The sequence below is a fragment of the Patella vulgata genome, chromosome 2 (genome assembly GCF_932274485.2).
Source record: "Patella vulgata chromosome 2, xgPatVulg1.2, whole genome shotgun sequence".
NCBI lineage: Eukaryota > Metazoa > Mollusca > Gastropoda > Patellidae > Patella > Patella vulgata.
In genome coordinates this window covers 9579785-9597820 of record NC_065880.2, presented here as the reverse complement: position 1 = coordinate 9597820, position 18036 = coordinate 9579785, and the positions used below count along the sequence as shown (strand labels likewise).

General features: G+C 40.8%; 1 protein-coding gene and 1 long non-coding RNA gene across 2 annotated transcripts; one reads left to right on the top strand and one right to left on the bottom strand.

Moving 5' to 3' along the window:
- Window positions 1-10603: 10603 nt before the first annotated feature.
- On the bottom strand, window positions 10604-11768 carry LOC126810643 (hepatitis A virus cellular receptor 1-like; the record flags this gene model as incomplete). The annotated part of the gene is made up of 3 exons (XM_050535822.2): window positions 10604-10624; window positions 11199-11273; window positions 11634-11768. Coding segments are annotated over 3 exons (231 nt in total), but the record flags the coding sequence as incomplete, so codon positions are not given.
- A 473-nt stretch (window positions 11769-12241) lies between these two features.
- Window positions 12242-14870, top strand: LOC126809773 (uncharacterized). The gene is made up of 3 exons (XR_007674941.1): window positions 12242-12354; window positions 13402-13433; window positions 14526-14870. It is a non-coding gene; the product is annotated as an uncharacterized LOC126809773 (long non-coding RNA).
- Window positions 14871-18036: the final 3166 nt, after the last annotated feature.

The following is an 18036-nucleotide window of genomic DNA, read 5'->3' as shown; positions in this document are numbered from 1 at the left end:
AATCAGATTCACGTAGTGTAGGCCATCGGAAGTATAAAAAATAAAAATGAAATATAGATCATTATTCTAATGAGATTGAGCTGGTGGTCTTCTGGTATTTCTGTTTCTGAAGAAAAAATTTAATCAAATTGAGGCTCTCGAGTGAGAGCCACATTGGTGTGTTTCTTACTAGAGGTGGAATTTTCTAAAAACGTTTTTGGTTAGCACGTGCGCGCTGTATCATACGGTCTGTCATTGAGTCAACTGGCGGGGTTTCGATTCCCCAGTTGTACGTGACAAGGAGTAGGGTCGCCTGTCCAACCTCGTGGGTTTTCTCAGGGTCTTCCGGTTTCCTCCTACTGCTAAAAAGACCCCTCTGCGCAAGCGATTTATTGAAGTAAAAGTGAACCATGTGTTAGTCCCGAAAGGACCTGGTTTGTGTCGAGTGGACGTTAAACCACCATTTCTCTCTCAGTATCCCGTACTTAGGGCTAGGTATTCCTATATCTAGTTGATTTTATTCAACTGTGTTATCGTGAGTGCTGGTCATATTTAGGGCTAATTTACTGGAAGATACCGTTCTGTTTATTTTTTAGAATATGCAATTAAAAGTTTCTGCAGTGTGAATAGTTTCGGGTGATTTTTCTGGAGATCAGTATATTGTTTTCTGATAATTTTGGATGCACTTGCTGCTGTTGCGCTAAATGGGACTACAAAGTGGACTATTGCCCTAGCCGTATAAATATTCGGGATGTTGCGGGGTTGGGGCGGGGGGCTGTTGTTTTCAATTTTTCAATCCAAAATTTGTCTCTTGTTAACCTACAAGTTTTTATTTCTTCTCGGGATTCAAAGTCGTTTTTAGTCTACTGGTGTGACAGTGAGATCAGAAATGTGATCTCAGACCGGTTTGTCTTTTTTGGTGACTGTCTGATCTGTAACCGCTAATTCTTTCCCTAAGCGTATTTTGGGTCTCTCCTGTTTGTTTGTCATATTGTCTACAGCAAATTTTGAACTGCTGCACGAAAGTTGCTCTAATATTGGGAGTTGTGTACCAGATATTTTATGGTAAAAGTGATCTTATATGTTTATATTATTTGACACTGGGGTGTGGCCACAAGTTTTACTTTTAATGTTAATTCATATGGCTTGTTTCTTTGGCGGTAATTACAACTAGAGTATGTTTTTTTTATGCGTCGAAGATATTGTTTGGAGTATCCGGCTCTTTCCCTTAGTTTGCCAAAGACTAAATCATCCTTCTGTATAAATATGGAACTGGGCCCTGTTACACGAAATTTTAACTAAGATAAAATCCAAATTTTAGTAATTTGATTGGATATTATTAGATTGATTTTAGTACTTAGCCAATCAAAATTGAAGTATCTACTAAAATTTGGATTTTATCTTTAGTTAAGATTTCAAGAAACAGGACCCTGGTCGGATATGTTTATGTTTAACTGCTGATTGCATATTGTTTGTTTCTTTGGCGGCAAGGTCAGCTAGAGTATTGTTTTTTATGCGTCGAAGATATTGTTTTGAGTACCCCCTTCCCCTTACTTTGCAATAGAGTATATGCAGACACAAACTCGCCCTTCTGTGTACATATCCCATGAAAAAGAAGAATCTGAGATTACATTGTGCCAGAGAACGTATATGTTTTGGGTGGAAAGAGCTTTTGAACAGTAAATGATGTGTGTCGGTTTCTTTAAAAAGTACTTTCGTTTCTAATTGGCTTGTTCTTTTGGGGTTACTGCTTATAAATACGGTGGCGTCAAGGAAATCTATGCCGTTATGACTTACATTTGCGGTTAATTTGACAGATGGACGATGATTGTTCAGAATGTTGAAAAACGTCCAAAATTGGTCTAGAGTGTATGTCCAGACCATGAAAACGTCTTCTAAAAAACGCCCATAGAAATCTGATAGAACTTCCCTTTACTACTCTGCCATAAAGAGATCTGCTCAACTCGGGGCAAATCGTTTTCCCGTCGCCGTTCCGGAAATCCGAAGGTATACTTGCAATCTGTTTCACAGAGGATTGCGAAAGTCTTCTAATATCTCTGAAAAGATGACTGCCTTCAACACGTGATATCACATCACGCGGCATCAATTATTGGCTCAATGGCGCGTGCATTGTTTACATAAGACGTTACGGGTTCGGGCATAATGGTGTCTTTTACTCATTTTAATACATAAAAAAAAATGTTTTAGAATTTAATTTGTCGGAGGAAAAAAGTTAATATTTGTGGCTCATTAAAGATACATTATGGGAGATTCGATAACGAGTTGGCAGTTCTCACTATAATAATTAAAAACTAGATAACGAAAAGGCAATTTGCTGAAAATTTCATTCAAATTGATCCACTATGAACCGAGAACTAAGCGAATCAAATTTCTGCCTAGCCTCGGTCATCATTACTAAAGTCAGTACGATAAACAGCATAGTCTCGATTATCCATTTAATCGTTTAATGGAGAAGGAAAGTTATGCAGTAAATCTGCTCACAATCCACTTAAGATCGAAGGCTAGCGATGCCATCTAGAGTTTATCATGGTCTGGATAAGTTAATTAATGTCTAATTAATAATTTAGATAACATTTCAGGCCTAAAGAAAGACTTGTAATAAGCAGATTTTGCTCTTGCATAATGCATGTTTAAGTCACATTGATGTCATCCTTATCAGTGATTGTAGAGGCCTAGCGAATATTCACTGCGGATCAGTGTGGTATACTTGGTCTTGGTCGTTGAAAGTGAAATCATTCCTTCTCCAGACAAATGTCGAGAAATTTGAGGATTTCTACGTCCGGTCTGGAATGCTTACTAAGGAATGCTTTCCTAACCGCTTCAAGTCCTGTTTTATTGTGGATGTTCGTGTGCTAAATGAAATGAAATCAAATGGGGTTTAACGTCCTACTGTTCTGTTCCGACTGGGCTGATGAAGACGGGCATCCGCCATGCAGTGTGCTATGAGGGAAATGTTGCTCGGATAGCGGCACTATGACCTCCTCACATATACTATTCAAAAAAAGTAGGGGATATTTGATTTTGGGGGCATAATACTAAAATATGCAAATGACTACGAAAAAAGTCACTATAGAACCTAACAGAAGAAACATTTCCAGTTACATGTGACGCCCAAACGCACCAATAGCTATCGCATGGAATGCAGGTGATGCTTGGGATCATCATGGGGGTCCAACCCAAGATTTGCACGACTCTGACTTTGAATGTTACAGTCATTGTGGCATTGAATTCCAGGGTGGAAACATCAGTTTAATTGTTTTAGTGACCAGAAAACAAATTTTGATATGCGTCGGCTTACCCAAAATGAAAGGTTACGTGCCCTTGGCATGCTACAGATCGGCACAACACAGGCGGTTGTGGCGCGGACGATGAATGTTTCTCAGTCTGTCATAAGCAGGCTATGGTCCAGATACCGTGATACACAATCTGTACAGGACAGACCACGCTCAGGTCGACCAAGGGCGACAACTCAAGCCCAGGATCGATTTATCCGTACCTTGGCCTTGAGAAATCGTGTCATCACAGCAAATCAGATCAGCGCTCGTCTTCAAACAGACACTGGTGTGAGAGTGAGTGGCCAGACGATTCGGAATCGACTGCATAGGGGTCACCTTCGCGCCCGACGTCCTCGCGTGATCCCTTGTTTGAGAGATCATCACATTCAGGCAAGACGTCGTTGGTGTAGGGATCGTCAACACTGGGATAATCGACGCTGGAGCAATGTGATGTTTTCAGATGAGTCAAGGTTCACTGTTGATTTTTTGGACAGACGTAGGAGGGTGTGGCGTCGTCGAAACGAGCGCTTCCAAGACGTTAACGTCATCAGACATGATCGATTTGGGGGTGGTTCTGTTATGGTGTGGGGAGGCATCACTGTTGCTGGAAGAACGGCTTTACATGTTGTTGCAGGGCGTGTTACAGGCCAGTACTACCGGGACAACATCTTGGCAGTCCATGTTGTGCCGTTCGCACGACGTCATGGCCGCCGTTTCATCTTCCAGGATGACAACGCAAGATGTCACAGGGCCAGGATCGTTACAGGTTACCTCCAACAACAGAACATCACCACATTACCTTGGCCAGCACTGAGTCCCGACCTCTCCCCCATCGAGCATGTCTGGGACATGCTTGGACAGAGGTTACGTCAACGTCAACAACGTCCTGCCAATGTCCAAGAGCTTGCTGCTGCGTTGCAACAGGAATGGGACAATCTGGACCAAAATGACCTTAGACGTCTCATTAGGAGTATGCCACGTCGGATCAATGCTTGTTTGGCAAACAGAGGAGGATTCACCCGTTACTGACTTGGTTGTGATGCTGTGGTAACTTTGCTGTTTGACCTCGGGTATCATTTTACCCTTATAATGGTCAGTCTGTGCCTTACTTAGTCTAACGATCATTTGGAATAAATCGATGAATGTGAACTTCATTTCATTTTGTCATTTGTTTCTTCGTCAGTTTCATTAGGTGACTTTAATAACACTTAAAAATCAAATATCCCCTACTTTTTTTGAATAGTATATATCGAATTCCAACTACCAAGGGATCTTTTATGTGCACGCCAATGTGTACACGGGACCTCGTTTGTTTTGTCCCATCCGAACGACTAGACAACTGTCCTTGTCAGACCCTTCGTCCTGCACCACTGACAAAGGGAAACCATGTCGAAAATTCCGACGAACTTGCTCGGCCAACCCACGACCTCCAGGATAGCCAACCAGCGCCTTACTCACTTAGCCTGGCCCCTGTTCTCGTATTTTCTCTGTACGTCATGGATATTAAGATGGTATGCTCAGGAACACTTTACTGTTTGATTGTTTGAATAAAATCGTGTATACCATTAATAGTATGTGAAAGTCACCTGACAGTTGTAAATCGAACTAAGAGTAGGTCGTGGCACCACTGCCAGGGCGCAATGTCATTCATAGCACGCATCACGCAAAAAACCCTCATCTGCCCTGTTGATGTGGAAACAACGCTAAAACTCATTTTATATCATTTTATGGTAGCTGCTTTGTCAATTGATATGCCTATAACAGTCGATCATGCGCGTCTCGTATTTCTTAATTTTCAATTTATAATGAAGACAATCACGTGCTTTAGTCGGCACATTTTAATTATATTCTGTAGATATTAAACATTTGACATTATTTTATTTTAATTGCGTATAACTAGTAATAGATACAAGACGTGACATCCATCAACAGCAAACTTCAATAGTTCTACATTTAATATGGTAGCGGAGAAAGTTTAGTCGGAGAAAATATTTTATTAATTCCTCAAAATGGTGGATTGTAGTCTGCTGCTACTTTTGACCAACTCCATATTTGGTAAGTTAAACTAGATTCCTGTACCTGTATTATAAGATTAAATGTTTCCAGCCCAAAAGTCCAAAATAAAAGATCCATATCCACATGTACACTGCATGGTGTCTGCGGGTCTTCGTGAGGTTATTTTCCTTTATATATTTAATTAATGTTTCCAGTCCAACCCAAGTTTTGGGTTAGGGTGGGGACTGGTCTTATTTATTCTAAGACCCCTATGCGCAAGCGAATTATTGAAATAAAATTAAACCATATGTTTGTCCCGAAATGACCTGGTTTGTGTTGAGTGGACGTTAAACCCCATTTCTCTCTCTCTCTTGCACGAAATTAGATAAATTATGTTTGAACTGCTACATGAAAGTTGGTCTAATATTGGGAATTGCGTGCCAGATATTTTGTTATGGAAATGGTCGGATATGTTTATGATTTTGCATGTTTGACATCTGGCATGGCCACAAGTTTTTGTTTTAACTGCTGATTGTCACTCAAATTGACAACTGCCTGTCCTAAAGACGGCTTCTCATTCCTTTTCCCTGATTCTAGTTTAAATTCCCCATCCAACAGTTGATAATTTCTCTGGTCGTGTCCAGGCCTCACACTGGCTTTCAATTTTTTTCCGCCAAAATGGATGATAATTTTTATACAAAAAAAATGTTCATATTTGTTTCCACTAACTGGAATATTTTATCTGCCAAAATTGTGTGATAAAAAAGACAACATCTAACAATTTTATGTCTCAGCTAGACTTATTATAAAACAATTACCGATATATATATATATACAATACAACATACAACAACTTTAAAAATCTTTCTTTACATAATAGATTAGCAAAGTTTGGATTTAATAAGATCGGATTTTATATTTGGTGATTTTAGTCTTTTTGAACACTGTACTGCACAATATATTTTCAGTATTTACACGTCAAATCTCATCCAGGGATTGCCAATTCATTTTCTATAGTGTTGCGTGTACAATGGGGCAAATTGTTATTTACAGGCACCGTAAAGGTATCAGAATCCCTGATAGAATGATATAAATTTCAATTATATGTGTAAGAGATGCTTACAATTATACCCGTCGTTAACTTTTAGAGCATTTTGGCGACGGTAATATGATACAAATGGCGAACTGTTTTCTCGCTAAAGAATCGTCACTATTCAAATCGTTCTTACGTTTTCGACCAATGGTAATAATATAATTTGAAATAATGATATCCGATATGCATGCTTGTATATTTTACATGCCGTATATGAAACCACTGTAAACGGAATTCAGCTATTCAGCGATCTGGTTGTCTAGCTGGAATCGGGAAGAAGTAGGGATCTGTGTGGTGAAATGCTTGGTTGCTGAAAAACTGCTCTAGTCACAGCGAGCAGATCTGGCATCTGCTCGCGTATCCCTTGGTCCAGCTTCCTGTTGTTGAGCCCGGTGCTGGCCCCATGTATTTCTGTAGGATCTGTTTGATGTGGCAGATTTTTGGCTCCAGAATAGCTATGGATCTCCCAGTCCCCGACAAAGGATACTATCCTTGCCGGGTTAGAGGATACAATAACCAGGGTCTTGGCCATCACAGGTGGTAGGTACCATGAACACTTCTCATCTTTACCTTTGTAGCCGTGTGGTCTTTTCGTGGAAAGTCTGCGTGATCGTCTACAGCTGATAGAAGGTTTAGTAGTGGTGTCAAGGATAGGAATGGTGGGCGATCAAGGGGACAGACAGTCGAGGAGAGCGTTCAGTGGAGATAGGGCGCGGCTAGAGTACCCTTGTATGGCGTCTTTGGTAAAGTGACGTCACTTCAAATACTCCAGTTTATCCGCTGGCGTGGCTCGGCAGTGTGTCGACACGGATAAGGCAACGTCCTTGGCCCATTTCAGGTTCAATGCCTCAATGGTAGTGGCTATGGTAGGTGTTTTCATGGCCGGCTTTACGAACTTGTTCAGACCGTGGATCTTCCAGGCGAAACTTCTGGTGGTTGGTGCTCCGTTCTCCTGACTCTCCATAATGGTCAAATGGTGGAGGCACTGGAGGACCTGGGGAAAAGCCCTGATGGAACCTGAATTCGCTGAGGGTGATAGGCGCTGGTTTGGTTGGCGCTGCTTTTGTAGGTCTTGGTTTGGTTGGCGGTGGTTGGAATCTGTTTCGTAACTGAGACAAATCCATTGGTAGATGCGTGGGCGTGGGAAAAAGAGGACGTCTGGTGTGGGACCTATCCGTGTTCCAAAGGGTTGGGAAAGCGTTACGCAAATAGGGGGAGCTGTTTAGTTCAGACGAGACAATAGAGGGAGGAAAATGAATGTATATAGGTGTGAAAGCTGTATTAGAGACAAATTTTGTGCTCGGACCTATTCCCTGTAATATACGTGGTATATAAGTAAATAAAGAGTATACGACTTAAATGCAAATTAAACCAGTAGCTATGTAGTTTAACAGAGACGAAGGTGGATATTCGGAGTATGCTAATAAGATTCATTATGGGAGATTAGATAAAGAGCAGGCAGTTCTCACTATAATAGTTAAAAACTAGATAATGTAAAGCGAATTTGTTGAAAATTTCAGTCAAATTGATCTACTAGGAACCGATATTTTACCCTCGATCATCATTACTAAATCGATAGGATAAAATCGATTATCAATTTCATGATTAAATTATGAATGGAAGTCGAACAGCAAATCGGAACCTAATCCAATAAACATCGCAGGCTGGCGATGCCATCGATAGTTGATTATGATCTGGATTAGTTAATTAATGTCTAATTAATAATTTAGATAACATTTAAGGCCTAAAGAAAGATCTGCAGTAGGCAGATTTAGCCCTTGCATAATGTATGTTTTATGTCTAATTAATAATTTAGATAACATTAAAGGCCTAAAGAAAGATCTGCAATAGGCAGATTTAGCTCTTGCATAATGTATGGTTAAAGCGAGAATTTCATATTTTCTAAGAAAGTCAAAACATATTTATTTCTATGACTTTTGCTCAATAGGTTGTCAACTTACTCTTATACGATCATAGGTATTATTTTCCTACTTATAAATCCTTGACCCCGGAAATAATAACACAATTACCTCCCTTGTTTTTCTATTCCCCCATGGAATAGCTATCTTCAAACGTTTGAATTTGAAGTTAATAATTCAGATGAATAAGAAAGATTTAACAAGTATAACAAAATTGTGGGGGTAGCATAAACTATACAAAAAATACAAAAAGAAAAAAACCTCTTACATGAAATATAACGGGTATTGCAACGAAACGGCTGCTAATCGTTATATTTTAATAAGTCTGTAGCAGTGGGAGGAAGCCGGAGGACCCGGAGAAAACCCACGAGGTTGATCAGGCGACCCCACTCCTAGTCACGTACAACCTGGAAATCGAAACCACGCCAGTTGACTCAATGACAGACCTTATGATACAGCGCGCACGTGCTAACCATTCGCCCCCCCCCCCCGGACTGGAGTCATGAGAGCACATACCCTATCGATATTTTGCGATCGCTGACCTACCGTTCCGAAGTTATCCCCCTTTTCCTAAACCTTGTCAACGCAATAGGGACTGCATTTTTTACAAGATGTTTTTATGATCCGATCCTATTGATTTTCCCTGTCCATATATAGCAAACTATGGGCGTATCTTGCATGGCAATTATTTGTATTTATATGTCTTTGCCAAATAATTATATCTATTGACATGCCAGAGGCTTAACCCGACCCTATTCCACAGTGTGTATAGCGCTGCCCCACTAACCGTATTACATTGATGACCGGATACAACGTCTAGACCAATGATTTTCCACCAGTGTGCCACGAGACTTTTTTCATGTGTTCCAAAGTGTGCCGTTGGCAAAAAAATGTTGAGAACCATTGGTCTAGAGTCTAGTTGTTTCGATTGGACGGAAAACCAACGTCCTATAAAATAGTTTTTGACAGTTGGAAATTTATGACAAGAAGGTGACGGAAAAGCTGCTGTACAGGAAACATTATCCCGGTTGGTGCCCAAGAGTAGGCCGTTGAAACCCATTCCATTTAATTTCAGCTGTACCAATCTATAGGCCTAACCAAGTAATTGAAAGCCCAATCCAGATACCTAGTGTAGACAAATCTGATGCAACAAGGGGTCAGGTTAAAGACAGCATGGAAAAATTTAATGAGAAGGCGTTTTTTACAACAGTTATGGACAGTCTGACAATAGACAGAGATGTGGTTAAAACAGACAGTCTGACAAGAGGCAGAGATGTGGTTAAAACAGACAGTCTGACAAGAGGCAGAGATGTGGTTAAAACAGACAGTCTGACAAGAGACAAAGATTTGTTCAGTAATGAAAGAAAGAAAACAAAACCAGAGGCTAAAAAGAGGGTCGCTCGGAGCATGGACAGCTATGGAGGAAATTATAATTATGGTGGAGGTGGGAATTATGGCGGGGGTGAGTATTATGATTATGGTGGAGGTGGAACATCTGGTCGTGGAGGGAACTATGGTGGTGGTGGGAATTATGATTATGGTGGCGGTGGATCTTCTGGTCGTGGAGGGAATTATAATTATGGTGGAGCTGGGGATTATGATTATGGTGGAGGTGGGGATTATGATTATGGTGGAGGTGGGAATTATAATTATGGTGGAGGTGGATCATCTGGTCGTGAAGGGAATTATGGTGGTGGTGGGAATTATGATTATGGTGGCGGTGAATCATCTGGTCGTGGAGGTAATTATGGTGGAGGTGGGAATTATGATTATGGTGGAGGTGGGGATTATGATTATGGTGGAGGTGGGGATTATGATTATGGTGGAGGTGGTAATTATGGTGGAGGTGGGAATTATGATTATGGTGGAGGTGGATCATCTGGTCGTGGAGGGAATTATAATTATGGTGGAGATGGGAATTATGATTATGGTAGAGGTGGTAATTATGATTATGGTGGAGGTGGGGATTATGACTATGGTGGAGGTGGATCATCTGGTCGGGGAGGGAATTATGATTATGGTGGAGGGGGCAATTATGATTATGGCGGAGGTGGTAATTATGGTGGAGGTGGGAATTATAATTATAGTAGCAGAGGGGGATCATCTGGTAGTGGAGGGAATTATGATTATGGTGGAGGTGGGAATTATAATTATGGTGAGGATGGGAATTATGATTATGGTGGAGGTATGAATTATGGTAACGGAGGTGGATCATCTGGGAATGGCGGAGGTGGTGGGAATTATGGTGGAGGTGGTAATTATGGTGGAGGTGGTAATTATGATTATGGTGGAGGTGGTAATTATGGTGGAGGTGGTGGTAATTATGGTGGAGGTGGTGGTAACTACGGTGGAGGTGGTAATTATGGTGGAGGTGGTAATTATGATTATGGTGGAAGTGGTAATGGGAATTATGGTGGAGGTGGTGGTAATTATGGTGGAGGTGGTAATTATGGTGGAGGTGATGGTAATTATGGTGGAGGTGGTGGTAATTATGATTATGGTAGAGGTGGTAATTATGATTATGGTGGAGGTGGGGATTATGACTATGGTGGAGGTGGATCATCTGGTCGGGGAGGGAATTATGATTATGGTGGAGGTGGCAATTATGATTATGGCGGAGGTGGTAATGATGGTGGAGGTGGGAATTATAATTATGGTAGCAGAGGGGGATCATCTGGTAGTGGAGGGAATTATGATTATGGTGGAGGTGGGAATTATAATTATGGTGAGGATGGGAATTATGATTATGGTGGAGGTATGAATTATGGTAACGGAGGTGGATCATCTGGGAATGGCGGAGGTGGTGGAAATTATGGTGGAGGTGGTAATTATGGTGGAGGTGGTAATTATGATTATGGTGGAGGTGGTAATTATGGTGGAGGTGGTGGTAATTATGGTGGAGGTGGTGGTAACTACGGTGGAGGTGGTAATTATGGTGGAGGTGGTAATTATGATTATGGTGGAAGTGGTAATGGGAATTATGGTGGAGGTGGTGGTAATTATGGTGGAGGTGATGGTAATTATGGTGGAGGTGGTGGTAATTATGGTGGAGGTGGTAATTATGATTATGGTGGAGGTGGTAATTATGGTGGAGGTGGTGGTAATTATGGTGGAGGTGGTGGTAACTACGGTGGAGGTGGTAATTATGGTGGAGGTGGTAATTATGATTATGGTGGAAGTGAAGGTGGGAATTATGGTGGAGGTGGTGGTAAATATGGTGGAGGTGATAATTATGGTGGAGGTGGTAATTATGGTGGAGGAGGTGGTAATTATGGTGAAGGTGGTAATTATGGTGGAGGTGGTAATTATGGTGGAGGTGGTGGTAATTATGGTGGAGGTGGTGGTAACTACGGTGGAGGTGGTAATTATGGTGGAGGTGGTAATTATGATTATGGTGGAAGTGGTAATGGGAATTATGGTGGAGGTGGTGGTAATTATGGTGGAGGTGATGGTAATTATGGTGGAGGTGGTGGTAATTATGGTGGAGGTGGTAATTATGATTATGGTGGAGGTGGTAATTATGGTGGAGGTGGTGGTAATTATGGTGGAGGTGGTGGTAACTACGGTGGAGGTGGTAATTATGGTGGAGGTGGTAATTATGATTATGGTGGAAGTGAAGGTGGGAATTATGGTGGAGGTGGTGGTAAATATGGTGGAGGTGATAATTATGGTGGAGGTGGTGGTAATTATGGTGGAGGTGGTAATTATGGTGGAGGAGGTGGTAATTATGGTGAAGGTGGTAATTATGGTGGAGGTGGTAATTATGATTATGGTGGAAGTGGTAATTATGATTATGGTGGAGGTGGGGATTATGGTGGAGGTGGGAATTATGGTGGAGGTGGTGGGTTTAATTATGGTGGAGGTGGTGGTAATTATGGTGGAAGTGGTAATAATGGTGGAGGAGGTGGTAATTATGGTGGAGGTGGTAATTATGATGGAGGTGGAGGTGGAGATTATGATGGAGGTGGGGATTATGATTGGGAAAATGGAGAGAAGTCTGGAAGTGGGAAGAATAATGATGGAGAGGAAGATTATAAAGATATTTTAGTGGGTGATTTCAACGGCAAAAATGGTAAGTGTATACATGCGACCTTTGCGCTCTATAAGTTTTTATTTTATTTACAATTAAGAGAAAAACACTGTTTGGTATTTAGCGAGAGTGTTATTGTGCAGTAGCCACAATATTACTGAATTGTATATCATGGGTCAATATGTGCTTGATAACGATAAGAGAATACTTGTCGAAACGTCGTGCTATGCCTATAAACCAGTGATTGTATTTCCATATAAACTGTGTTTTGTTTTAAATGGGTGAATATCATAAATTATTTTAATTTCATTTAAATATCCATCGGAAATGAAATGAAATGGGGTTTAACGTCCTACTGTTCTGCTCCGAACTTGGCTAATGAAGACGGACATACGCCATACAGTGGGCTATGAGCGAAATTTTGCCCGGACAACGGCAGTACGTCCTACTCTTATATCGAATTCCATCTGTCAAGGGATCTTTTACGTGCACCCCAATGTGTACACTGGATCTCGGTTTTTCGTCTCATCCGAACGACTAGACAGCTCTCCTTCCCAGGCCCCCGTCCTGCATCAGTGACAAGGGGAAACCACGCCGAGAAATCTGGATGAACTTTCTCGGCCAATGCAGGCTAGCGAGCCAGCGTCTTACCCAATTAGCCACCGTGACACCAATATCTATGGGAGTTGTTAAAGGTATATTTCAAGCAGTATGACGTTTCAGCGAAATGATAAGACGCCATTTGTAACGTTCGATGTGCCAAGGGCTAAATCTATTTGTTAAGGCCAGCTCAATTTTTGTCAAGGTCGCCGATTGTGATTGTTGGCGAGATTGTAGGTTAGGGTTAGGATGAGCATTGGGGCTAGGGCCAATAATTTTCGTGTAGGCCTACTCTGTTTTAAGGTTAAATTCAGAGACATATTGATTTTATGGTTTGTAAATTTTAGGCGGACAAATATGATTGGTTAAATTCAGAGACATTCTAAATTTATGATATGTAAATGCTACACTGGGAAATATGACAGGTCAGAAAAGACCACTGTGTTAGACATTAAAATGTGAATCCATTTTCTCTTCATTTTATTTCAGCGGCTGTAACCTGTTCTCAAGAATGTTACCAGGTACGAAATCAAATTAAAGTAACAATTTGTTATTTTTAAGTTATATTGTTAAAATGTATTAAAATAAAGCCCTAAAATAGATGGTATCTATAAACAGTCCTACCTTGTTAACGATTAATCCTATTAATCTTATAATTCATTATTGCCAGTTGAGAAATTGGAAAAAATGTCATTTTCAACTTCAAATTCAAAAGTTTGAAGATAGCTATTCCATGGTGGAGAATAGAAAACAAGGGAGGTAATTGTGTTATTATTTCCGGTTTGAAGAGTTTTAAGTGTGAGAAAGATCGTATAATAGTGAGTTGACAACCTATTGAGCAAAAGACATGTTTTGACTTTCTTAGAAAATTGTAACTTTAAGTTACGGTGTCGGGGTGGAAATAGAGTTACAGCGTTTGGGTGGAACTAGAGTTATGATGTTTTGGTGAAACCAGAGTTGGAGTGGAACTAGAGTTAGAGTGCTATTGTGGAACCAGTGTTGGAGTGGAACTAAAGTTATGATGTTCTGGGGAATTATAGTTACGATGTTCTGGTGAAACCAGAGATGGGGTTGAACCAAGGTCATAGTGTTACGGTGGAACCCGTGTTGGGGTGGAACTAATGTCATAGTGTTCTGGTTAAACCCGTGTTGGCTTGGAACTAGAATCATGGTGTTCGGGTGGAACAAGTGTTGGGGTGAAATTATAGTCATAGTGTTCGGGTAGAACCAGTATTGGGGTGGAACTAGAGTCACGGTGTTCGGGTGGAACCAGTGTTGGGGTGAAACTAGAGTCACAGTGTTCGGGTGGAAACAGTATTGGGGTGGAACTAGAGTCATGGTGTTCGGGTGGAACTACTGTTGGGGTGGAACTAGAGTCATGGTGTTCCGGTGGAACCAGTACTGGGGTGGAACTAGAGTCATGGTGTTCGGGTGGAACTAGTGTTCGGGTGGAACTAGAGCCATGGTGTTCGGGTGGAACACTAACACCTTAAACGAACCCGGCAGCCTTATTTACTGAGCCGCCCTCCTCCCTCCTTCATATTTGTGCCTGACGTTTTTTTTTACACGCACATGCAGGACGTTAAACCCCATTCCATTTAATTTCATTTCAGACACTGGTATCAGTAGGCCTGCTACTTTTGTTGATCATTGGTGATTAATATTTTCTGTTCAAGAAACGACCAATTCACTATATATTACGTCATGGATGATGTCACGGGATACCATGGTGATTAGTCGTCACATCGAATACTGATTTTACTATTCCAATATTTTTCCAAGTCATTCTTCGAATAGTCTATAAATTTGTAGATGTTTTCTTTTATTTATATACAGACCTGTAAATCAAATTAAAAACACTTATATGGATATACTACTTCTGAATTTATGAACATGCTACGTTTCGATACACATACAGATATCGTTATCAAGCAAATAATGATATTTAGCAAAAAATGTGGTGCAATATATAGATAACAATTTGGAAACCATATACATGTAACAGATTAATCATTAACGATTACTCCATATAAGTGTTTTTATATCCATATAAGTGTTTTTATATCCATATAAGTGTTTTTAATTTGTGAAATCTACTTCTATATGTCTTATAAGGGTTATAGAACTATGAATCTTTCAATTCTGTCTGTATTTTGTCTGATTATCCACCTGTCATCAACTTGGTTTCCTCCACGATTAGACGGATGACTAAGGGCATGCGATTGCGACATTACTGGATGTGAAAATCACCGACTGGAGAACTAATTAGTTTACTTGCCACAAAATTAGTACAATAAATACTATTTAATTGGGGGGGGGGGGGGGAGGTGGCGAATGGTTATGGTCAACGCGTGCTCATTAATGCATATGGTCTACGATTGAGTCAAGTGGCTTGGTTTCAATTTTTTAACTTGTGCGTGACAAAGGGAAAGGTCGCCTGTTTAATGAAAAATGAATGAAATAAAATTGAACCAAATGTTAGTCCGAAAATGACCTAGTTTGCGTCGAGTGGACGTTAAACTCTCTGTGATACCCCCTTCATAAAGCCCTGTGGTCTGTTTCACGAAATTTTAACTAAGATAAAATCAAAATTTTAGTAATTTGATTGGATAATATTAGATTGATTTTAGTTTTTAGACAATCAAAATTGAAGTATCTACTAAAATTTGGATTTTATCTTTAGTTAGGATTTTGAGAAACAGGGCCCTGTTATTTTCTGGGTCTTTAATATCGTCAATGGTGCCTTTCTATGTTTATAATCAGAGTCTAAGGTCCGCTTTATATGTACGTGCTTCCGCGCGCTAGTTTTATAATTTCCAATTTGTACCGAAAAGTCGCTGAAAAGTTTTGGGAATCCGATGTCATAAGTGAGTCCGACATGATTTACGTTTAGTCGCCGCCTTTTTATAATAACAACAAGCCCCGAAAATATGCCATTTGCAGAACACGTGTTTGTAAAACGCAACAAACAAAGAACACCAAAATATAGAATATAAATATCCGAGAAAAAAGCTGGGAAAAAGTCGCTCATTTTCATTAGACCGAATTTTTCTTTCGTCGACAGAAACGCACATGGAAACGCGTACCGGTACATGGAAAGGGAGCCTTTCAGCGTGGGTCTAGAACTGCTGTCATGGTCGTTCACTGTTCTTGTTACGCAATCTTTAGATAAACATTACAACAAATAAATGTAGTTAAAACTGTTCTATTTGTGATATATGATATTAAAACTGTTCTATTTGTGATATATGACATTAAAACTGTTCTATTTGTGATATATGATATTAAAACTGTTCTATTTGTGACATATGATATTAAAACTGTTCTATTTGTGACATACGATATTAAAACTGTTCTATCTATTTGTGTTATATCTATTTTATTATCGTAGCAATGGTAATAGTTCAAAAATAGATAATGAAAAGTGAACACATTGAAAATTTCATTCAAATTTCTTTATTATGAGCGAAATTTTGGGGTTGGAGAATATGCAACGTAGACCTTTTTGTAGCAACAGTACTGGACAAACCAGGCTAAGTCTCAATTATCCATTTTATCGTTACATTTTAAATCTCGCGGGTGTTCTAAACCATTCAAATCTCAGTCATCCGATGTTCTAGAGTGTTGAATATGGGCGTGTCATATTGATAACTGTCTAAATAATAGTTTATATATTAAATTTGAAGTCAAAAGAAAGACCCGTAATATTTGACTCGTTCGTTCGTTTCTAGAGTTTTACGTCCACTTCCACCTAAGGCGATATCGTAGACAAAATGTTTCCTAAGAAACTTACTGGAGGAAGCCGTAGGGATTAGGCTTGGTCCAGTATAATTTGAGACATAGTGTCTTTGCAGAGAATGCCCAAGGTAAAAATCTCATCGAAAGGAGAGGAGAAAGTTTTGGGGGGTAGAAAAGGGAAGGATGGCGAGCGTGCGCAGTCTGGCCCGCTTAGCCATTAATGCTACTACCTTAATTTGGGTAGGTAGGTTGGTTAGGCGTTTAGGGCCGCCTGTCCGACCTAGATGTAGAGTTCATAGATGCTCTGACCTTTGGGTCGGTAGGGATAGGTAGGACGGTCAGCCGGGCCCTAGGACCCCGCCCCCTGTCCGACCTAGGTTCAAGGATGCAGCAATGCTTTCTGGCCAGGCATTGTGGTGCCGTAGGCCTTACCATCAAAATAAGAAACAGAAAACGCCCCCCACAGGGCACCCGACGTCCCTTCACGTAGGTACGTCCGACTAGCAGTAGCCCTCGGGGTGATCACTTATGGATCCCGTCCGTTGGGCTTGGGGTGGTTCCCCATATTTTCACAAAGTAGAACACCCTTTTCGTCCCTGCGGGGTCACATCATCATATCTAGGATACCGATCTCACACACGAATTCGTAGATTAACTCATAGATCTCGTGTTTGCTTACTTTTGGATACAGTAAGTCCGGAACACTGAGAGCCGTGTTAAGGGAACTCCGCTTATCCGTGAGGGGTTTCCTTTCGGCTGTGGGGCGAGCACAGTCTACTAGAATATGAGTAGGAGACACGTCCGAGCCACAACTGCACCTTATAGACTTAAAGGTACGATATCTGAGCGTTTCTTTCACCTTTAGCTTTGTTATTAACCGGCAGGTTTTCCTGCTGGGATGATTTACTAATAACTTAGCATTTAAGGACTCATCGGATCTGAATCTATATGTGTAGAGTTCTGCAAGGGTGTTTTCCCATTCAGAGCTGACGCGCAACCCGACCATACTTTTAAATTTGTTCATGCTATAAGGAAGCTCGACACTAGGTACCTCCAATTGTGACCCCTTTAGGACAAGCCTGTCCGCCTCTTCGTTCCCCTTTAGGTGAATGTGCGACGGGACCCATACTATCTGGTTGCCCTTTGCCAGAGACTTTTCGTACGCTAGGTAGATCTGGGTTAGCAGTTCGGAACGGGCGTCCGATCTCTGATTTCTTATGGATTCCAGACTACTTAGCGAGTCGCTGAGGACAACATAGTTTGAGTTTCTGTGGCTGGATATCCACACTATACGGTTTCTTTGATCGCATTTATTTCCGATGTGTACACATATTTGACTCATATATAATGGCGTGGTCTCGATTCCCCGGTTGTGCGTGATAAGGA